General features: G+C 52.5%; 1 protein-coding gene across 6 annotated transcripts in view; it reads right to left on the minus strand.

Moving 5' to 3' along the window:
• Nucleotides 1-16,231, minus strand: part of CHD6 (chromodomain helicase DNA binding protein 6) — a 100,844-nt gene extending 84,613 nt beyond the window's left edge. For 5 of the 6 annotated variants that reach the window (XM_058036587.1, XM_058036583.1, XM_058036586.1 and 2 more), the window contains exon 1: nt 16,105-16,231. Coding sequence is in view for 1 of the 6 variants with exons in the window: in XM_058036584.1 (XP_057892567.1) it covers nt 14,982-14,984 (3 nt within the window). In the remaining 5 variants the exon portion in view is untranslated. Of the gene's footprint in view, nt 1-14,981; nt 15,036-16,104 lie in introns of those variants that run through there. The other variant, XM_058036584.1, reaches the window with a different exon arrangement.
• Between the last annotated feature and the right edge of the window lie 7,983 nt (nt 16,232-24,214).

Genomic DNA, 24,214 nt, shown 5'->3' on the forward strand with positions numbered 1-24,214 from the left:
AGGAAACAAGTGGAGTTAAAACAAAAATCAACACCCTTAATGATCCCCTTCAGAAGGGCAAATAAAAAGGGCCATGTGGCTTTCTCCAAGCACAACAGGACCTGGGACTCAAAAAGAAGCAAAGCTCACAAGCCACCTTTGGAAGGACAAGGGGCACCCAACAGGCCTGTGGGGCATGTCCACCTATGTGCCAAAGACACTGGTGATAACCCATTTGGAAAACGTGCACTCTTTCTTTGCCCTTGCTAAATAGGAATTTTGCATTCAAGCCCCTCCAAAGCTGCTGCAGCAAAGAGCAGAACCAGGAAACAGCCTTGGACACTGCCAACTACAGCAGACACAGAATCCCAGAATGGTTGGAATTCAAAGGGATCTCTTGAGATCACTTCATCCAAGTCCCCTGATAAAGCAGGTTTCACCCTGAACAGGTCTCACAGGATTGTGTCCAGGGAGGTTTTAAGTATCTCCAGAGGAGACTCCACTCAGTACACTTCAGTTCTGCTTTTCAGCCCATACCTGTGGCAGACATTCAATGACACAACCAGGTCACTCAGCATGCTGCACATACACACTCCACACCTCAATGAAGTGACAGAAATCCAGCAAAAGGATCACATCTGCTTCTCAGCAGGTGTCCTGAACACTCAGGTCCCCGGCCAGAAGTGAGAGCCCCTGATCCCCTGAAGCACAAGTGGGGTCCAGTGGGATGGCACCTCTGCTGAAGTGACAAGGTCCTGCAGCAGACACTTTTCCTGGAAAGCAAGGGCACACTGCGAGCTAGGACCACATAATGGCACTACAGACACACACAGATTGGGGTCCATGCCTCAGCTGTTCACTCTCAGCTAAAAGTGCACTTAGTGGAAGGTGTCCCTGTCTATGGCAGAGGGGTTGGAACTAGATAACCTAAGATTACTTCCAACTTATTCTATTCTATGATTCGTTGATTTAGACACTGGCAGCTTTTCCAGCTCCTTTTCCTATATGGCAGAATGGAAGCACCCCTGGGTGGTTCATCAGTGACATTCAAGAGGAACAGGAACCCCACACTTCAGTCTGGAGACCCCTGTGCTTACTACAAACCAGAGAAGTGCTCTAATACAGTACACCTAGCTCCACACATCCTCACTCATGCCCCAAACTACCTAGCACTAGTCCACTGAAGATACACACTTTCCAGGAGGACCTTATCTTCCAGCTCCCTGCAGCCAAAGGCTCCCATTCCCAGGTGCAGGAGCAGCATCTGGCACAAAGAAAGGTGGCTCAGGGAGGTGCCAAGGACAAGGTCTCACTGCAAGCAGCTCCTTTGAGACAGATGCATCAAAAAGTGTCCAAGCTCAATCTATCAGCAGGCTTCTAGGAACACTTCCTTCAAGGTGAGGGATGCAAGCCTTGCTCACCTCCTCAACATCATGTAGCCCTTCTCTCTCCTTCCTCCTGTAATTCTGATGAGAAGAAGGGTTCCTTGAAAAGACCTCAAACAGGCACAGAACTTTGTATGCAGCCCTGAAGGACAAGCAGGAAGATAAAGAATTGCATAGCCATGCTGTGAAATTACTGATTTTCAGACAAGCAGGTCTGGTCTGTGAATGTGCCTCCAGAAGTGCTCCATGTCCCCAGTGGCCAGGCACAGCTTGAAGGAAAAGAGATGAGTCAGGGGTGCCAGGTCCCAGCCTGCTGCCCAGCCTGCAGGCCAGTCTCATGGATGGCAGCTGGCCATGGGCCAGCTGGGTGCCTCAGCACTGCCTTGCTGTACTGTTACCTGAGGATGTACTAACCTGCCCTGACAGACACTGGCAGAGGTCACAGTACAGACTGATGAGAAGTCTTAGAAATAAGAACTGCAGGCAGCTCCCACAGACACAGCACAAGGGCCCTGCTCAGCCCTGCCAGACATAAGGCAGCAACCAAGGGCACCAGGCAACGGGGCAGCTGAGAACTTTTAGAAGCCTGTCCTCCAAGTAAAGAGTCCTGGTCTGTCTTCTGCTCCACACATCAATCCCTGTGCCAGTGTCGGCAGCTGTCCTTGTGTGTTCACACCACTCTGGAGTGGCAGGGACACTCCACTGCCTCACATAAGCTGCAGAGTAGCTCTCTTGGGGAAGAGATGCTACTCCAGCCCTGGCTGCCCTAGAGTTGTTCTGCTCTCCACCACCTGCTGCCATCATGGGAAGAGCCCTTGGCTCAAACACAGAGCAGTGTCTCATGCCTGATAACAAACCCTACAGCCTTGAGGAAAGGAAGTAGCCAATAGCCATTCCCCACCATACAGGGATGACATGAGCTGTGTAATTTCTCTGTCAGGGTCAGGCATCACATTGGGCCTTTGTAGAGCTGAGACACCAGCACTGCTGCTCTGGCAGGAACTCTCAGAGTCCTGACCGGAGCTCAGAGGCAGAGGACCAGCCTCAGTATCTCATGGTGTACCCCATCCCACAGCCTGGAGAGCCTCACACCAGCTTACTGCCCAAAGCATGTCATGCCAAATGGCATCAGAGTGCTGGGTGTATGGGACCAGCCTCAACAAGCAAATGAGAATCATTCCCAAAAGAGCCAGAAAGGGTGTCTGCAACTGCCTGAAGTCAGCTAAGGGACATAAGGACTGGCCATTGCCTGCCAAGAGGTTTGCTGTGCTCCTCTGCTGCTCATAACCAATCCCTGAGAGCTACGGAGTAGCAGACAACAGATCAGAACTGACAGGAACTGGCAGGCTTTCCCAGGAGAGCTGGAACAGAAGGCCCCAGGCCCTGGCAGCACGACCCCATCAGAGGAACCTCCTCAATAGCTTTGCAGTTGGTCAGGCAGACAGCCCAAGGACAACCAAGCAGGACCCAAGCACCAGCCACCCTCCTCACCTGATGCATCCACATTGCAGGGGAGCAGCAGTAAAGGACTCACAGGTCTGGCAGGGACAGACCAAGAGCAGAACCTGAATCCTGCACTGTTCTTCTTCTGCTTGTCTTGACCAACAGTGTTCTCTGAGATCAAAGAGCAAAGAGACACACATTTGCAGTCCTCTGGTGCTGTTTGAGCCTTGCTACCTCATCAATCCCTGCTCCTAAGCAGGGCTGCACAGACACATCTCAGCCAGCAGAGCCACCGGAGCTTGAAACTTGGGGTCTGCTGCAACCCAGAGGGACTCAGGGAACTACATTGCTGAGGGCTGCATAGAAAAGAGGCTCTGCAGAAACACCGCCCTGCCAGCGGATTTAGAGAGGGGCTCCCATCACTCGGGGAGTTCCAGGCAAGGGAGACACCACTGACAATGCAGCTGCCTGCAAAACATCGGAGGCAGAGCCAGGGGAGGGGCACAAGAGTGACTCCTCTCCCGGCTCCTCCCCAACAGCTCTCTGCCAGTGGAATTAGGGAGGGCTGCCTGGTTCAGCAAAGCCTCCTCCAGGAGGCAAAACAGCAACCCGGCTAGCTGCTCCTCCACAGCACACTCCATCAGCCCAGAGCATCTCTGTAGGACACTCGGAAGGAGGTACCCAGTCCCCCTCAGCAGCTATCTGTCTGCAGGCTGTCACGCAAGCAGCCTGGCAGGCAGAGCACAGCTTTCTCCCCACCGCCTGCTGCAGCAGGATTTGTTTATGTGTCTGCAGCTGCTCTGTGCCTTCGCCATGGGAATCCAGGCTGAAGCTCCATCCGTGCCGAGGCAGCAGCAGCCCCGCCGCACATTGCGCAGCCCGGCAGGCACAGGGCTGCGGGGGGCAGAGCCGCTGGCAGCGGGCCCGCTGGAGCGGCACGCCGCATTCCCGGCCTCCGCAGTGCCGCCCCCACATCCTGCCTCCAGCCCTCCGCTGGGGGTACAGAATGCCAATCTCGGGTTGTAATTTTTCCAAGTTAAAAATAACCCAGTAGTTTAGCAAGAGAAAAGCAGCAGCAGCGATGCAGGGGGCTGTGGAGTCTGCAAGCTCACTGCGAGGCAGCACAGCACACATTCTCCTTCCCAAACAGAGGCTGCGGAGAATCAGCTTCCCAGCTCTGCTCACACAGCTACAGCAAACAAGACTCCCTCAGCAACCCATCAGGAGAGGCTTTGCCAAGCAGCCAAGTGGTCTTCATGTCAGAGCCGCCATACTGCTCCACGGCACCACGGGGGAAGAGGGCACAGGCCCCACACTCCTAAGCGGGACACACAGCACGATGAAGGAAACAAAGGGGGAAAGAAGAGAACACAGAGGTCCAAATAACCCAAAGTAAGGGAGCAAACATGCATCAGGCAGGTACACATGTCCAGGACGGGCAGAGCATCACACCAACAGCCAGCCCCAAGGGACACAGCCATGCTGCAAGCAATTTTCTGGATTCAAAATATTCTCATCTTTAAAAAGAGAAGGTGGGGGAGGAATGAACTATGTTCTCTGTGGGGCGAGGGGAGCCCAGAGATCTGCTGATAAGGACACCAAAAGTACATGGTGAACCTGCAGTACCTTCTCAAGACACCCAGCTCTGCCACCCCACAGGTGAAGAGGCAACAAGACTTTGATAGACAGGCAATAAATCACCACAACCTCCTTGCCACTTGCTCCCTTGGAAAAGGAATATGGTGATGCCGCACAGCCTTCCCCTCCAGAAAGCCTGTTCAACACCAACACACTGCTCCAAGCCCTCAGCCCTACAGCAAGAACTACATCAGAGACCCAGGGAGACACCTGGGCTCGTGCCATTGCCTGTCCACACAGGATGCTCTGCTGGCACCCAACAAGCAAGAGTGCACATGCAGGCTGGATACAGCCCCCGGTAATGCAGCTTCAGTCAGCTGCATTTCATGACTCTCATGACAAGCTCACGTGGCAGCACCAGCAATAGCTCCTTTTTGGAGGGTTTTCAAATGCAGCTTCTAATCCAAGACCATAACCAGAGTGACCTTCAGCAGCTGCACAGTGCTGGGGGACTGAGCACTGAGGGCTCACTCAGTGTCCAGTGAACACAGTAGTGAGTAGGGACAAACAGCACAAGGGAAGAGAAAGCAGCAGAACAGCTGAAACCCCTTCAATTTGTTCAGTGAAGGCACGTCATAAACACAAAGCCATGCCTGGCCATTCGACATGCACACAAAGGGAAGCACTCTGGCTTGCTGCTAGAGAGAGGGAAACCACATCTGAGCTCACCATAAAATGTATGTCCCTCATCATCTTCATGAACAGTCCAAAATGAGGGGACACATTACTCCCATGCGGCACAGGCCTTGCAGGGTGGCTGTCTGCAGAGCAGGGATGCACCCAGTGTCAGCTGTACCCCCTTCCCCATCATGGGGATGCACCCAGCATCAGCTGTGTGCTCTTTCCCATGTCATCATCCTGCTACCCTGGTATGCAGGAGCGAGACAGGTTTCTCAAACCTACTGTGTCTGTTGCCTTCTGATCTGCTGGCCAAGAGTCTGACTCCAAACAGTTGTTCATAAGCCTCAGGCAGTGTATTTTAATCCTCGACATCAGCAAGGCAAAAAAACCCAGAGGAAAACCAAACCAAATCGCTACAATGCAGTACCTACATAGCCAAGAGAGAAAGGAGACAGGCCAAGCTTGCCCAGACTCGTAGCTGGCACCCAGCAGGCTGGACTTCCACAGGGACGGGGATCTGACCACCCTCAGTGCCAAGAGGCATGATTTCATGTGCAAGGGTTCACTGGTGTGCAAGAACATGTGCAGCACTCCTGCACACACAGGCGTCCCAGTGGCTCCCTGCACAGCAGTATCCCACCAGCACAATTCATGTGCCTTGTAAAGAGCATCCCCAGCTCAAGCTCCTGACACATCAGCAAAGCCCACTGCATGTCACTGATGTAGCATTTTCCAGACCTCTGCTACCCACTACACACAAATATGGTCCAGTGTGGCATCCAATCCAGGCCACCACACAGCTCAAATTAACTGCCCAGTCTGCCAAATCCTAACAAGTCATTCTTCCATCACCAGTGCCAAATTTTCCTTCCACTTTATTCACCAGCCCCAGCATGCCGACCAGCAAGCCAACAGGAAAGGACACGAGTGGTGTGTCCACGGAACAGACAGTGACAGTGGCCATAAAGCCTTCCCACCTCATCCATCACATTCCCAGCACCTATTTTCCTACTTTAAAATGAACAAAGCACAGTATCTGTATCCACATGCTACAGGAGTGCCAAGCTCCAGAAGCCAATAAAGCCTATGGCCAAGTGTCACTTCCACAGCATCCTGCACAACTGTCCCACCCCACTGACCCTGGTGCAGGCCACAAGCAGCCAGCTCACAACCCTCTCCTGGCCCCTGCGAGTCAGAAGCTCACTGCTCACTGCAGCTCAACACAGTAGCATGACCAGCCTGCTGGCAACCAAAAAGATGTCTGGTGGGCAACTCCTCTTAGCCTGGGATGGTCCACCCAATCTGCTCCTTCACAAGGCAGAGGGCCTTGCATGCCAAGGCAGCATGCTTGTGTGCTTCAGCTACCAAGGAGGCTGTGGAAAGCCTCTGGTCAGAGTGACAACACAACCCTAACTACATTTTAGATGGATATGGGCAAAGAAGCTCTGAGGACACAGTCTGTGCTGGAAGCAGGCTCTCTTCCCCGAAGTGCCTGGCTGCTACCCCTGGGTAGAGAGAGAATTGTAGGCTTGGCTCCTGCTGGCTTCCTGGACCAGCAGTCATGAGGAGCCAGACTTCCCAGCAGTGTAAGGAAAAAGCCTCTGATGAACTACTGGGCTCAAGGGAGCACAGGGGTTACTGTCAGCTGCTTCAAAGGCCTCTTGCATCAGGGCACAACATCCAGCTGCTCTCCAGCTACCAGGAGGGATATAGATGTTTCAGCAAAAACCAGCAGCCTGTGCACTCTGCACATTTTCCTGCTGCCTTTTATGTCTTACACACAAGTGTCCAAAGCTTCACTTAGCTGTCCAAGTCCATCTCCAAGGTCACTGTCCTTACAAAGAAGCCACTAGGCACATAATTTAACCTTTATTAGTAAAAAAGGTTTACAAAAGCCAGCCTTGACAGCTAGCCAATGCAAAGAACATTTTATAAGGTTTGAGAGCTTTACACCAAACTCATACTATCCCAAGGTAGATGGCCAAAAAATGAGATGGCATTCTTGAAAGTACAGATCTTCTCTTGCTGTTAACATCCTGCACAGCAAACTCCAGCTGTCAGAAAACAGCTTTGCCACACTGCCAACAGCTCCTCAGAGGCAATCCTAACCCTAAATGCCTCTATTTTCTAATGCTAGAATAAAGACAGAAAAACAAAATTGACATCGGGGAGAGAAAAGTGAACACACACAATGCACCTCAAGACTTGGCTGTGGACACATCTGACACCCTGATCAGATTTTGTGCTGAGAAGGCACAGCAACACTGGCCACAGCTCCATAGTGATGGAGATCCCACTGCAGAGTCCAGTCAATGCTGAAAATAATTTCTTGAGGAATTTCTGTCAGACTTCAGGAAAGTCTGCTCCAATTGAAGCTCCCTGCCACAGACCTCCACAGTGGATAACTCTTACCCCACATCCCTGCTCGTTCCTGTTATCTGCTGACTAAGTTATTCCCCATTGTTCTTCTGCTATAACCATGGTAGAGAAAAAAGGTGAAAGAAAAAGTTGGTGCCCTCCTGCCAACCTCCTGCTGCATCTAATGAGTAGCCCACAGGAATGTGCCCAAGGAAAAACATCCAAGGAACTGAATGAAGCATGGCCAAGTACCAGCAGCTGGGCCACAGGAAAAGAGTTAGCATTTCAAACATTTCCAGGCCCTCACAACAGGATGGACACCTCTGCTTTGCCAAATGCCTCGTCTGTGGACAGGTGGCAGAGTGGCAAGGGGTGTGCAGTGCCTGAAGGGAGCTCAAGGCCAGCCTTGCTTTGCCTACCATGGCCACATCTCAGACCACAGCTTATGAGCACAGGCCTTGAAGGCCGACCCCAAGGTACATCTTAGTGTGTGAAAAGTGAGCAGCTCTTCTTTGGACCAGGCAGCACTTTATCCTGGTCCTAGGGATCTCAAAAAACAGGTGATAAAGGAAGCTCAGCTTGGTCTGTGCTCTCACACACAGCGAAGGCTGGGGACATAGAAGGGATCCCCTGGAGCAGAAGAACGTTTTGCTACACTGCTCATTCCCCAAGCACAGGACAGCTCCATCACCACTTACAGAGGCTGCTTGACTGATGCTGCCCTGTTGGAGAAGAGCTCCTGCACCCACACAGGCTGCACCTGTCCTGCCAGCGTTGCAAACCCAGGCCACCCACGCCAGGGCAGGGCAGAAAGGCTGGCTGGCAGACCCCTGCCTGCAGCGAGGCCAGGTACTGGGGGAGCCAAGCTGTTCCTCAGCACCCAGAAAGACAGCATCCTAAATAACCACAGTCAGAGTTTTTGTATGCTGTAGGGAGGTCCCACAGCTCATGGCATCTGTTCTGCCTGCACATCCTAACAAAATCTAGCAAACCTCATTCCAAAATAGCAAAAGACAAAATCTGCTGTTGTCCAGGCCTAAGAAGGTACTTTGAGAGAATAGTCTCCAGAGTTCTGATGCCATCTGTAATGAGACATTCATCTCAATCATCTGTTTCCTTGCATTTGTCTTTTACACCATCCCAAGAAAGACTGAAGTATGGGAGGCTGAGAGTAGTGCCAAAGAGAAATTCTTCAATTCCTCTTGTGCAAATGCTTGGGATTCAGTGATGCCAGCTCCTCAGCTATAGACAATGCTTTAATACACTTGACTAGCCCTTTTAAATGGTGAGCACACAGAGGCCTGCCCAGACACACTGCAAGTGAAACACTACTAAAAGCACATGTGGAGAGGTAGCCCCTTCTTGCCTCAGCTCATAAAGCCCTTCAGTCAGAGACCAGCTCAGGGAACAGTGAAAAGACCATCAACCTTGCCAGGCTGGAGAGCCACAGCTGCACGAGTAGGGAACACATGGGCAGGAGAGTTTCCTGCCAGAGGATGCCTCGCCACTGTCACCAACACTGAGTGCAAAGTCCCATCTTTGCAGACTCCCTTTTTCCAAACAGAACTGGAACCCAGGGCACACCGAGCTTCTTCCAACAGCACATAGGCAGAGCTGCTGTGGATCTCTCCTGGACTCAAGCTGCATTCATTCAGGGCACAGATACAGAAGATGCCCTGGACACTCCTGGCCAACCAGCACCACTGTCACAGGGTCAGCCAGAAAGCAGGCAAGCACATGGCATCAGCTGCATCAAGCTACCAGGAAACTCTTGTCCCTGTTTGCCTGGCAGGTCTGTAGACATCAGTCTCCTCTGACATGCAGCAACACAGAAGCCAGGTTAGCAAACGCTGGACAGAGCAGGAGAACACCGTTCCCACAGGCCATGTCCTAGCCTACTCTTACTGCACATACTGGTCCCAAGTCCAAACCAAAATGGTTTCCACATCTTCTCTCCCTCTGTACTTGGAAAAACCACTCATATTCTGAACCCTTTCTTCAGCAGGCATCTCTGGAGGAACAATCATGCAACAGGGTCCAGAAACCCATTTCTGCTCTATGTCTGTTCCTCCTTCCAGCTAAGGGGAACAGAAAGAGCAGGAAATAGAGTTGGATCCAGGAAAGGGTTTAAGAATATTGTCCTCAGCCCTAATGCCCTGCTCCACTCAGCAGAGCAGCCAATGGAGAGCTGTCTAGAAACTGGAAAGCAGTATCTGCAGATAACCACATTTCCACACACAGCATGCCCTGTCAGATGTGGGCAAAGCTGTACCTATTCAAACACATAGGTGCTACAGCCTGCAGAGTCGCACCTCAATTCACCTGAATTGAAATTACAACTACCAAAGCCTCAAGAAGCCTGTGCCCACAGTGATACACTCCTTCCTTTGCCTTTGGGATTCAGGACTCTGGTTCTCTCTCAAAGCACAGTGTGGGACCGGCCTAACTCCAAACCAACAATTTTATTCTCTGATAGAAACTCTCACCCTCCAGCGCAAGGAGGTGGAGAAGTCACTGTGACCGGCCCACAAATGTGCAATCACAAACCTCAGCACCTCGACAGAAAGCACAAGCCTTGCTTCAGCCGGCCTGCCCCCACCATGGCTGCAGACAAACAGAGCACACACAGCCTCGGCTGCTGCTGCTGCGGAGAGAAACCCGCTCCATGCATGCGCCAGAGTGCATGCCGGGAACGGCTCGGGGCTCCGCGAGGGGCACCCTGCAGGGACTGAGAAACATCACTGCAACCGGGCTGCGCCTGCCCCAAGGCAACAAGCACAGAACCATTCGCACACCCCACTGCACTCTTTCCGAGGCTAAGCAAGCACAGTGCACAGCAAGGATGCACCAGGCATTTGATTAAGTCATCAAAAATGGCTCTTGTTGGATCCTCAATTAACAGACATCGAACACTTAAACTTCACTTTATCTAAAGTATATTCTAAGTTCAACCAAAGCAGATGAAAGACTGAGGGTTAAAAGTGCTCTGTGCATAAGACCTAGAGAACTCAAGGCAGTGGCTCACATAAAAATAGCAGCTTTCACAGCACATCTATAGCAAAGCACTAATGTTTATTCTTGTATCTAGGACTAATTTTAATTCTGCCTCAATGCACATATATAACAAGGCATTAATGTTTCTTAAAGAACCAATATTTCACTTACCTATATATCAAAGAAGTGGAACCCCCTGCAACTTTGCAGCACCCTCGTTCCTGCCTGTAGCTAATTCTAAGTGCTGGAATTCACTTTCCAAGGCAGCCATACATTGTAAGTTGAAGTGCAAAATGAAACTATGTCCACAAAACAAATACCTATTTCCAGTGCAATAGAGAGGGAGCACAACTCCCTTTCTATTGGAGTTGTTAGTTGCAACCACTCTGTAGCAGCTCCTCAATTAGGTAAAGTCCTGCTTCTGCCTTCAAAGAAATGCCAATGAGGTATCTCCTGGGGGAAGAGGTGAGGATCTTACATCCCAGGGAGTTTTCACACTAAAGGCAATAGGTTCCTCACACAGGTCCACTGACAGCCACAGGGACACAGCTTTCCCCCAGCCTTCCTCACCAGGCTTTTGGCTGGGGTCTCCCACACATGCCTATTGCCCTCCCCACGTATTTTCCTGCGCCAGAACTCTCAGGCTGTAATTCAAACAAGTAATTTAGGACAACACCAGATAGTGAATGAAATAGCCTTGCCCATCCACGGCCTACCTGTCCCTCCCCTGCAACAGCAGGCACATTATAACAGGACATGCAGCCAGCTCAGAGGCCTAGAGTAACACCAGACTGACCCCTGATAGAGTCTCCTACTCTAATGTAAAGCAGGGCTCCACAGATCCCACACTTTTATACAAACATTTAGAAAATACTCTGAAAATTGACACTGCCAAGCATAACTCTTCCCTGCTTTCAGCACAGTCACCCCAAAAGGAAACAATGAATTACCTGCATTTCAACCCAGAATTCTCTTCAGAATTGAGCCAAATGGCAGAGAGAACCAGACAAAGCCTGAAGCTTCAGAAGAGATCTAAACTTAATCTTACCAGGAAAAACACAAACCAAAAAATTCCCAAACACCACAGTAAAACAAACTATCCCAAAACAACCAACATAGAATTTTGGAAAAGGTGACCCTGCAGAAGGCATGCTGTACCTCAGAGGGCAGACATTCATAATCATGAAGCAGCATCCCTCAAGGGGAAACCAGGGCTGGAAAATATGATGGGCACCCCACGGCCAAGCCACATCTCACCCTCACAGTAACACCCGCACTCCCTGAGCCATACCCAACACGCCTCTGCACATTTCCAGCGCCCACATGAAAAGCTAAGAGGGACTGGGACTTGGTTCCCATGCTTCTCATTTTCTTTTCTTGCCTGAAAGAGTGTTTTGCTCCTGTTAAAGAAGGATTTACACTCACTACAGGCTGAGAACGCCTTGGAGACAACAGGCTGCAGTACAGAAACAGCATGCACCCCTTCACCTCAAGGCAGCATTTCCTCCACAGAGAGAAGGTCCTCACACAAAGGATGTGCCAAAAGCTCCATGTGTGAGCCCCACCTGATGCTAACACAACCCAGCACTTCTCTAAGCACTGGGCCCAAGGGCAGCACAGAGCAGGAGTTCTACACTCAGGCATAAACTCTCCCAGCTTTTAGCTGACTTCCAAAACAGCCAGTTGTACTCAGGCGTTCCCTAGAGCATAGTCATAACCCTTCCCCAGATATCTGCCAGGGACTGGTCTTAAATATTAAAGCCCAGCCAGAGGGTCTCAGGTATACTCTAATTCTTAGGCTGACTGGACACATCCAACATAACAATGCTAAAAATTATTAGCCACATATTGGTGGATTGCTAGGCTGCATCCCAGATTTTCCCATATAAGGGAAAGTTGAAGGCATTGTCCTATCACATGGAAAACATATTACACCAGCTCGAGATATTACGAACAAAATCAGAGTCTCCTTGTGCCACAAGCTGACACACAGAGAACCACATTTTTCCCTTTTTGCTGCCAGATTGGTCAGCTTTGCCCAGCTCTGTTATTTCCCCAGGGGCTGGTGCCAGATGATCACTGGAGGCTGGGGCAGGCACTGCACAGTGTGGCACTCACAGCAGGTGCTGCACAGGGCACATCGCTTCCTTAGAGGATTTTGGTCCCACCACCACGCTTGGCAACACAGGCACTGACATCTCTCCCACAGTCAAGGGTAATTCTGTTTTCATGGGTTTTAGGGTGCTGAGAACCCACCACACAAACCTTGCATGTCACTAACACTCTGCCACAGTAAACATTGCTGCCCCACTGCATACAGGCCCCTTCATCCTGACCATCTTCTCTCCCCTTGACAGCGCTTGTTGGCCTCCAAAAACCACTCTGCCTCTGCTTTCACACACCAGGGAGGACCACCAACACCAGAGGCTGACTCCACTGTCCCAAGCAGGAAAGTGGGGATGAGCAAGGAGAAATGCATTCACTGCTACTTGCAGGAGAAATGAAAAAATCCTTTTTAAGTGCCCCAAGGCCCAGTGAGACATCCAACCACTGAGCTTGATATTGTCTCTTTAAGACAGCCTCAGAGCAGGCTCCCCACGCATGCCTGCTTTCCAGACCCAACACAGGAGTCTGCATTCCTGCACCAAGCACTGCTCTCAGCACAAGGCTGATCAGCTCTTCCCCCTTAGTGAGGGTAAGCTTCTCCTGCACACTGATGAGAATGATATCAGCTCTTATCTGTGCAAAGCCCAGACAGGGCAGGACACCACAGCAAAACACAAAGGCCTGCTCTGGCAGCCTCTCAAAAAACAAGTCTCACAAAGTCGCCCAGCTCACAAAAACAAGTTCACGTGCTTGTACAAAGCCCTCTTGAAACAACACAAACCACTACAGTGAAACTCTTTACATTATCCACATGTAGAAGTTTGTGTTTGGAGAAACTCTTGATAAAATATTAAAGATCACTCAAGGAAGACCAGATCTTAAAAATTATTGTGATTACACTTTTGGGGTGGAGAGAGGGAGCAGAGATTTACTTCCAGATGAAGAAATGCAATAAAAAGCAGACAGGAAAACTAGACACTCTTCTGAGAGCCTCATCCACCAAGCCACTAGAAATCAACAGACCCCAAAAAGACCCACAGCACTGACCCCTGGGACTAACATTGGAACATCTAGGGCCAGCTGCTCAAAGACAAGCAGCATGGTACCCTAAGGCCACCATGGAGGACAACAGAGGAAGAGGTAAACTCAATCCATTAAAAAGGCATATACTACTAAACTAGACAGCAGCATTCAGAACAAAGTAACAAGGCCCCTGATAGCACCTTCCCCTAGAGATGTGCATTATTCACAGCTGCAGCATGGATAAAGACTGCCAGAGCTGCCTTAGTGTCAGATTCACACGGGGTACCCATACTGCAAGGGGCTGCAACTGCCTCCTCAGGGACAGGGCAGCCTGTGCTTCTGCTGGGAAGAATGAGAATAAAGGAACAGGCAGGAACAAACAGCCATGCCTGCGGGGTGGGCTTCTGACTTCATCAAAGTGCAAACAAACCAAGATCACTCATTCTCAAAGTCCTCTCCTTGACTTCAGCTTTTGTTTGAAGAATAAAAACATGTACTTTAACTCTGCTGCACAAGGCACACACATACATTTTGACAGGATCCAGCTCTCCTAGTTACTGTGTTTTTCAGCCTGAAGCGCTTGAGGGGCAACATTCAATGAGCTTCACCCAATGCTGTCACATCTCTGCAGTGAAGGCAGTGCAGCAGCACGTCCAGCACCCCTGAAGGACCTGCAAGAGCAGGCAGCTGTACCAATTCAGAGACACAGGCTGAATTAGCATTCCCCAAAACAAATTTCTACTTTGTAGTAGAAGAGGAAGCAAATTTCAGGAAAGGAGCCCAGGAACAGCCCTAAACCAAAACCAACCCAGCTCAAGGCCAAAAGCCTTGGGAGAGAAACAACCTACTTACTCCAGGAAGATTGCTCTTATTGCTTCATCCTTCAACAGTTTGACCAAAACTACAATTTCTCTGCAAAGGAGCACAGCAGAGTTCCTGCATGAAGGAGGTAAACAAGAGACAAGGAGAGGCAAGACAGTACCTCTTCCCATGCCATCACCTGAACAGGGCCCACCAGCAACACTTCACAACACAGAAAACACCCTCTGAGAACTCAGTGCTTCCTCTCCTCTGGCAACACTCTAATCCAACTGACCCCACAGCACTTAAAAAGATACTCTGCAAATGAAGGGGTCAGGGATAAACATCTAACAAGCTAACAGCATCTTTCTGCCCCCCAGGAGCCCCACGCCAGGGAGGCCAGTGCCAGCAGAGGGGTGCGGGAGGCTTCTCCCCAGTCCCATCGGACACTACACAAGCACAGCCAACCATCTCCATCCGTCTCCCCTCATTCTCCAGCACCATCAATATTTGCTGCATTTCCTGAGCAAGACGTAAACAAGAAAAAAGACTGGGCTTTTGGCTAGAAGCATCTAGACTCCCTGAGGAAACAAAGCAAGCATTTTTCATAGCAAAATTACCAAAATACTCTACCATATCAGCAGCAGACCCGGCAGAACCAGCTCTGCATGTGCTGAGGCAGCCGGCCTGGACCCGCGGTCCCCGACTTCACTGCGAGTTCAGTGCAGTTGTCAGCAGGCAAGCTGACAATCAGGGAGAGACTCACTCTCGGGCGGGTGCGCGCTCGCAGCAGTAACCCGAGCTGACGATTTTGCTTCCTCCTCCCGTATTTGCGTGCGTGTCTCTCACAGCCTTCATCCTACAAACCTCATCGACCAAGGCTAAAATCCACCTCCACCACCAGTGAACGCCACTGGTGAGCACAGGGGAGCCCCACGGCGCGGCCACCGACCCGCAGCGGGTGCGATGACTGCGGCGAGACGCGGCTCTCCTGTGACTGCGATGCCTCTGTTGTGACATGGCTGCGATGTCACAACCGATCCGCGTCTGCTCCGCGCGCAGCGGGACGGAACCGCGCTGACAGGGACGAGTCCGTGGCCAGGCGCGGCGGGAGCGGCCCTTCCACCGCATCCCCCCCGCGCCCCGGCCCGGCGGGACCCGGCAGCGGGCAGCCCGCACCCCGGGGCCTCCAGCGCGCAAAGGGACCCGCTTCCCTCCGACCGCCAAGTTTAAAGACTTAATTATTGATATTCCCGAGCACCGCAGCCGAGATGCCAAAGGGGAACTGCGCCCTGCGGGCGGGCTCCAATACCCCGCACCCGGGGGGGGCCGCTTCCCCCTCCCTGGCCGGGAGGAGCCTCGGCTCAGCACCATGGGGAGCCCGCCCCGCCTCCGCCCCCGGCCCCGCACTCCCCGGGACCCGCCGCCGCTGCCGGGGGCGCCCGGCCCAGCGCTGCCGGCCCAGAGCCGGCGAGGCCCGGTCGGGGGCGAACGGCAAGGCCGGCGAGACGGGCCGCGGCCCCCCCGCGCTGCCGCGGCCCGGGGGGCGGGGGAGGGCGGCGCGGAGGGACCCGGGGGCACCGCCGCCCCTCCCCGCGGCCGGAGCCATGACAGGGCCGGCGGCCGCCCCGGCCCCCGCCCGCTCCGCGGCCCGCGCCACCGCCGCCGCGTTCATTCATAGCGCCGCCCTGGCGCAGCCCCACCGCCGCGCCGGCCCCGCCAGGCGGGCGAACCCAAAGTTCGGGACAGAACTTACCCAAAATGGCTCCGCAGCCGCCCCAACACAAACAGCTTTTATTTGGTGAAGTTTAGCCCAGCGCCCAGCAAGGACACCCTAACCTCGCTCGGGCCCGCCCCCGCAGCGAGCCCATTGGCTGCCCAGAGCTGCGCGCCGCCGCCTATTGGCCGGCCGGCCCGTCAGCCGCGCGGCGCTCGCGCCAAGCTTGGCTGCAGCGCGCCCGCCGCTCGCTCCATTGTGCTCCTGTTTGCACCGATGAGAGCGCGGCGCTGATTGGCCGCGCCGCCGCCCCCACGCGCCGCCGCCCCGCCCGCGTGCTCCACGTCCGCCGAGCGTTGCCCGGATGTGAACGGGACCCGCGCCCCGCCCCGGGACCCGCCCGTGCCCCACGGCGACCGCCCCGCCCCGCCCCGCCCCGCCCCGCCCGGCCCGGCCCTGCTGTGCCGCTGCCGCTGCCCCGTCCCCGCAACGCGCTCCCTCCCGGCGCTGCCGCCCCGGCCCGCCCAAATCCTCGAGGTGCGAAGGCGCCCGCGGGCGGCCCCGCGTGGAAGAATAGCGCGGGAGCGGCCTCGGAGGCCGCAGGGCCCGAAGGAGGGAATGGCGCTCCCCAGAGGGGGCTCCGAGACATGGGCTGGGAGCAGGCTCAGGACTTGGGCCGGGTGACCCACTTGTCCAGGGAGAAGCTTGGCATGGAGCAACTGGCAAGGTTTGGGTCCTGCACCAGTTAATGGTGAGCCAAGGCCGCCGAGGTGGGTTTCCCATTGGAATTCCTCACAACCAGACTCCTTGGGATGCCCGTTCCTGGTCACACATTGTTGTGTGCAGTAGGCACAGCCCCTCCTTCACCTCAGCACCTGCAGCTGGACCGGCAGCACTCTCGTTGTGGCGCCCGCGCTGCCGTGCCTGCCGTTCTGTATGGGAAGGTGGGACAGCTGGGGAAGAGGAGCAGGGCTGGCTCCATCCTCCCTGCTGATGCAGAGGTGCTGTGGCACCAAAGAAACACTGCTGAAGATAATTAGCTCTGCTGAGACTCTGATGAGCGCAGTACGGGGGAGTCCTCATGCAGCCATACTTCTCGCCAGGCCCCTTGGGAAGCTCGCACAGCCCTGTGCTGAAGCCCTGGACTGTTCAGCCCCAGCTGGCACTGATGTCTGGTGCTGTCTAGCTGGCATGTGCTCTTTATGCTTCCTGGCTTTCCCCAGATGCTCTCCCCAGAGCTGTAGAGCTCTTCCACTGGTCGTGGAGATCCACTGGGTAACACCACTGGGCAGTGCTGGTGTCCTCTGCATGCACCTGTCACTGCACACTTGCAGATTAAACACAGCCAAAGGACGTGGCTCCATCACAAAGCTACACCCACCCCATTCCTGGGCTCCTCCAAGTCCCCCACACAGGCCAGTATACTGTGCTCTTCCTGGTGAAGCAGGTCTTCCTTCTCCATAGCATTCCCCTTCATCGTTGCTTGCTTCAACCCACATCTCCACCCTCCATCCTTTCTCCTCCCTCAGTCTGGCTCCTTGCCCATGGATGGCACTGGTGGACACTCCTGAGATCTCACATGTTCAAATTCTTTCTGCTTATAGAGGGCCAGCACATGTGAAATATTCCTCTCCAGTGCCTTCCCCTTTCCCTAGTGCTGCCTGCTCCTTCTCTAGCCACCAGCCTTGCCTATCCTTGATGTGTTCATCCTGCACCAGGCAACCTTTGGCAAATCAACATCATCCTGTGCTGTATCTTTGCTCTACCTCCAGAGCAGCACTTCAGCCTCAGAGAGAAGAATGCATGTTAACGTGGAATGAATTAGTACTTCATGACCAGGGAACCAAAACACCTTATTTGCTGATCAATCACTTTTTGCTCAGTTTCTCTCAAAAGGTTTGGCTCATTGCTGTACAGGTAAAATGGGCTGGGTGGAGGTCAGGGACCAATAAAGCAAGGCACAAACAAATTCCCTTGCCAGATTCATATGATAAATGTAATTTGGAAAGACACTGTTACAGAATTGCAAAAGTTTTGATGGAATGGGACCACAGGAGGTTATGCAAGGGGTTCCAGAGATCCCTTCCAAGCACTGCATTGATGGTCAGCGCAAGATGAGATCAGCCATGGCTCTGCCTGCCTGAGCCACAGCACCTTCATGGCCAGACATCCCCCCACCCATCCAGTGGTCTCTGTCAAGGCTACACCATCCCAATATTCCACCTTCACCTTTCAGGACTTCGTTGTTACTGCTCCTTGATGTGTCACCAGGCACCGCCAAGAAGGTTTTGAGTCCATCATCTTTGAAATTGCTTTGTAGTACTTGTAGACTGCTGTTGGCTCAGGTCCTGCTACCTCTTCACCAGGAAAAAGCAGCCCAGCTCCTCCAGCTGTATTCAAGGGCCCCCTGTCCCCACCTTGGTTGTCCACCACTGATGTCTCTCTTGGCTTCTCAATTTTGTGGGTTCCAATACTGGACCAAAAAAAGAAAAATATGTATGATTTTATAACAGAAACTCATCTGCCAGTTCAGTCTTAATCCAGGCCATGTCTGTTTATTATTTACAGAGTGGGATGGCTGTGTTTTACACAAGGTGATTTAGAGAACTCTTCCAGAGTCAGTAATTCATTGTGCTTGCAACCCCCACACAGGACTACGGAATGTGCCCAATCTGTGGCCTTTCCCACCTAATCCCCTCACAAGGCCAGCAGAGCTTTGGTTTTGAGTGACTTCAGCATCCTTTGATGCCAGCACTAGACCGTCCCTCAGCCTTTCTGGAAAACAAGATTAAATCCTGAGTTTCACTGTTTCCAAATCCCCCTGGGCTCAGGTTGTAGCCTCTGTGAGTGCAGCTGAGCAGAGCTGGGGCCAGGCATTACCTGGAACACAGCATTGCTGCCAGCACCCATCATTGCAGACAGTCTTTGGGATAACTCTCTTCTGATTTGAAGTAATAATAATAATAATAATAATAATAGTAGTTGTAGTAGTAGTAATACAGTTTATAATTTACAAATAGGGACTGTGGTAGTCTTCCCTGGGAAAACTCCTCTGGGCTCAGGATACTTCCATACCTCACTGCTCAGATGGAACCTGCCTCCTTCCAGGGAGCTCAGCCAGTTCTGCACCAGCATGCATCCTTACCTGCATCACTACCTGCATCCCTACCTGCATCCCTACCTGCATCCCTACCTGCATCCTTACCTGCATCCTTACCTGCATTCTTACCTGCATCCTTACCTGCATCCCTACATGCAGTGTGCTGTGTGGACACCACTGCCCACTATATGCACAAAGCATCCACTGTGGCCCTGATTTACAGGTGTCCCCCAGCCTGAAAGAGAAACTCATTATTGTTATGTACTTCTCTTGAAACCAATGTTACCTGGAGTCAGGAAAAGCAAACTGCAAACCGAGGTGGTTACTGCCAGCCTCAGCCATCCCGGGTGGGTGGTTGTGGCCTGTGTCACATTCTCTGTGTCACTGGTGCAGTGACTCTGCTCTTGCAGCCCCTGTGTGCAGCTCTGTGAGGAGCAGCAAGAGATGAGCTGCCACCAGGGGCAGGGGACCTCAAATGTCACGTGCCACTCACCAATGTCACTGATGTTTTCAAGCTCAGATTTTGCAGTAGAAGGCGCATTCTCCCCCCAGGAGCGCTGGGCTGAGGGGCAGCACAGCTCTGTGCCTGCAGACAGTGCCAAAGGCGCTGCAGGTCCTGGCCACGAGCCCCAGAGACCCAATCCCTGCCTGAGATGCAGCAGCAGTGTGCATTGCCCAGGAAACCTCGGCGCTGCAGCATTCTGGCCAGGCAGGTGCATGTGCCCAGCTGGCACTCACAGGCCTGGGCAGCCCTCAGGCATCCACAAGCACAGTGCTGGGTGTGCCATCACAGGGACAGGCCCTGGCAGCTGCAGGGACAGCTTTGGCAGCAGAAAGGACAGAGTCCCTCGAGGCTGAAGAAATGCCAAGCGTTTCCAGGCTAGTCTCATTCCCTTACAGAGAGGGATGCTCCGGAGATGCCTGCATCTCTGCCAGGGCAGACTGAGTTTCTACAAGGGCAGGCAGAATGGGTGGTGTCCCCCTCTGACTGATCTCCCACCCTGTGACACAAACCCAGGGAGATAAAGGTTTCTCTGTAGTGGCAGCACCTCTCACTTGGGATCAGGACAGGTTTTGGAAGCTGGCTGAAGAGACAATGAAAGAAGCAGCTAACTGCTGCTAGCCATAGGCACCTTGTGGTAGAGGGGTGCAGGGTTTTTCCAGCTCAGTAAATTAGTCTCAGCTGCTGATGTAGCAACCCCTGGCTTGTTGGGGCCTTCCATATGTTAGCACATTTCAGAGCATCCTTCACTTACCCAGTTCTGGGGAGGCTGGTGAGTATCCAATGATTACCCGTGGTCTCCTACAAGCCAGTAGCTTTGTTGGAGCTCTGGAGCTTTTACATGAAGAATAGTTTGCCAGGCTGGCCATTTGTCCCAGCATAAGGATCCCTCAGCCCCTTTCTACTGGGCATCTTCCCATGCCAATGAATGGCCACACAGCACCAGGTCCAGGCTGGAAGGGAATCTTGACTCTCATTGCCACCAAGGTGCTCTCTCTGACATCCGTCCTGGTTTTCCAATGAAGGTCAGAAGTAACTAAGGACCAGGAGCTCTACTTCTCCCATCCATCTTTGATGATCCATTTGTAAAGCAAGGCAGAAGGGTATATTTTTCTAGAAGCTGCCTGCAGAATTTACAGTGGACACACAAGATAGTTTCTGAATGGACCATAAATGAGATATGTTAAGATGTACACCAGCACATCACACAGTGCTGCTTTTACTGTATGCTTCTTCTCTAGATGCAGATTTCAATAGAGATTGTTTATGCTGATAAAAACATGGCAAAACCACTGGAGTTACTGTGCTGGAGTCATCAGCATGAACAGACCATGTCCTGGCCATAGCACAACATCACAGCCAGCCCCAGCACGCTGCACCTGGCAGTCAGGTCAGCTCAAGCACCCTCAAGCACACTCTCCCCATACACAGCCCAGGCACAATCAGAAAGTTCCAATCTGTCACTTCAGACTGGAGTTTGTGTGTGACAGGGCTGTTGGGCTGTTGGCCTCTGTTCATCAACTGCCTCCATGTGGGCCAGGGGGTTTGTGCACACAGCCCAGTACAGGAGTCCTGTGTCTGGGAACAGACATAGTGCAGAACCACTTCAGGGTCTGGAGATACTCATGGTCTCTGGCCTGGGGTTCAAAGGGAGGGATGAGGAGTAATTATCAGTCACATAAAATCATGTCCTTTAGAGCAAAACCTAATGTATCTGGCTCTCTGTTCAAACCCCCATTAAGGTGATTCAAGAATATCACAAAAATCATTTGATTTGGGAAAGATTTGCTCTGCTTGAAGCGAAGGTCAATTCCTTTGGAAAATGCTAAACCCATCCCTCCCTGTATCAACCATTTCACATCCTTGAAGGGGATATTTTCTAAAGCTGGGCATCCATGGGCCCATGGCCCAGTGCCAGACACAGGGAGAACAACTTGTGACCCAGCACCCAGCAAGGCTTGGCCATGGCTCTGCAGACAGGCTTCACAAAGATTTACCAGCCCTTGTTGCTCATACTGCTGCATCCCAAGAGCAGATGCACCCCTGCTGCTTGTGCTGGTTGCCCTCCCTGTGCACAAGCCCCTTGGCTGTTGTCACAGTGGAGGATGCAGGGCCATTTCAGAGATGGGAGCCAGGAAATGGAGATGGAGGCTGTAGTCACACCAGCAGCGAAAGCATCAGTTATATTTGCAAAGGGCTTTTGGGAGGATTTGCTTGGGAGCACTTGATAGTGGGCAGTGACCCCCAAGCTGCCTGGTCAAGGGGGACACGTAGGTGCAGCCACCAGGTCCGGCTGGGTGCCAGCTCAGCCCCTGCCACACTGCACAGCAGGTAAGAAGCAAAGCTCAACAGCCAAATGCCTGTGGTGATGCAAACTAGAGGATGGAGCTGCCCTTGCAGCCCTTTTCCATCAGCTTCAGCCACGGTTCCAGCCAGATCCAACACAGCAGGAAGGAGAGGGAGTTCCTCTGATGCTGCAGCACTTCTTCCCTTCTCTGCTGTTGGAGCACACCTATGCCCCAGTGAAACACAGAGCCTGCAGGCAGCTGGAGGGGAGGGATCAGATTTTAAAGCTGCTGTGAAGCCCGTGAGCAGCCATGAGTAATTAACCATGTCATCAAGACAGAATTCAACATGTTCCAGACTGGTGTGGAATTATGGAAAACTGAGGTCCAGTGTGAGATCTGAAGAGTACTCCAAACCCAGGTGAGATGCTTGGACACATTTGGGGCACCACAGGACTTCCCAGCTCCAGAGCTGTCATGGCCCAATCCTTGTGAAAACTTTGTGTGTCAGGTGCCCTTCAGTGGAGCCAACAGCAAGGAACTGCTCAATGGGCAGCTGAAGGGGTGACCAAACTGTGCAGAGGACTGGAGGTGCTCCAGCCTAGATGCCTCTTGGCCCTGGTTTTGCTTGTTGCCTGAGGGGTTATCCTGCCTGTGTTCCCTCTGCCCAGCTGTGGCAGAAGCAGTCAACCTCCAGGAGACCCCGGTGTTCCCTTGGCCTTGGTCTAGGGAGTTGGCAAGGTAGGCTGGAAACTCCTCATTCAAGGACAGAGGTTCCTGTGGATGTGGTTATTTGAGGAAATTTCCTTGTCCTCAAGAGCTTCTATCAGATAAATTATCTGATGGTGGTTGTAAATTTTCCTGTGGGATTATTTGGGATTATGAAGTGGTCTCCTGGGCTTTGCTGCTGCAGATAATTGATGTCAGGGAAGGTGGGGTGCTGTGCACAGAGCTGTCACTCACCCTGTCCCTGTGTGAGCTCTGTGCTTTGTCGGTGCTGTAAACCTGGGCTCTGTCAACCACTGCGTTCTGCTCACAGCATGGGTTTAAGATTGTGATGGCTCACACAGAGAGGACTTGTGAGCCTCCTTCCCCACAGGGCTGTCCCCAGAACACAGTATCACAGCCCACCTTATCCTGCAGGCAAGTATGGAGCAAAAATTACACATAAAACTTTAAATCTATGAAGAATTTATACCTAATGTGCTACTGCTTCTCTTCCGCAGCTGCAGTCCTGGACTGAGGAAGAGGGCTGGGCAGGCAGCTGTGGTGTTTTGCATCCTCCTGCCCTGTGCTGTACCAGCCCTGTGGACCCCACATGGAGATACCAAGGTCAGCTGTGGTGGCAAAAGCTATCATCTTCATCTGGTCTGACCTAATCCCAGGGGCATCTTGTGCACAGCAGCTTTACCTGGGTGGAAGAAGATCCACCACCAGCAGTTTCTCAGTGACATCCCCCGGACTTAACTTTTTGTTTGAGTTTTGTGGCCATTATTATTTTGGAGCTGCCAGCTCAGAGGTGCTTCTGAGCACTCCTCCAGTTAGTGAGAGTGAAGGGTGCTTAACATGCTGCTTTTCATTAGCCAGGTCCCTGAGCATCCATCACCATCATCCATCTGCGTGAGCTCTGCTCATCCAGTGTGTGCAACTAAAGCAGAGCCATCAGCCATCACTCCCCCTGGACTGAGACAACAGAAATTATTTCACAAATTCAAATTACACAGCCCTTGTCTCTATAAACACTGTTTCTCACCTGGCACATTTTCCTCTTACTGTCCCCAATGGATTTTGTTTCCAGACAGGTTTCCTCACCAGGCTCCTCTTTCCCCAGGTTCCCATTGAGCACCCAGTATGGCAGGAGGTTTGCTGCCCACGTGAGCTTCATCTGCTTTGTTTTACCCCAGCATTTCATTCCTATGACTTTTCTATCTGTCCGTTCCCAGGGGAAGCTGGTTTGATATCCCCAGCACCAACCTCTGTGGCTCTGTGGTATGGTGACAATGCTGCTCCCATGGCCCATACAAACTGATTTTAACCATTTAGGTCTCTTGTCCAGTTCTACCTTTGCTTCTTCGCAGGCCATAAAGACAGCCAGGCCCCTGCTGTAAGCGTTTTCCATATGCTTGTACCCAGAAATGGTTAAATCCTGGAAACAAGGGAGCCTTTGGGACCAGCTAATGCTAATACCAGGTAATACCATGCTGTTGGGGACCTGGCTTTCTCAGAAACCTCAGCAATGGAGTCTCCAGCCCCTCCTTCTTA

This window comes from Melospiza georgiana, chromosome 17 (genome assembly GCF_028018845.1).
Source record: "Melospiza georgiana isolate bMelGeo1 chromosome 17, bMelGeo1.pri, whole genome shotgun sequence".
NCBI classification, from domain to species: Eukaryota; Metazoa; Chordata; class Aves; order Passeriformes; family Passerellidae; genus Melospiza; species Melospiza georgiana.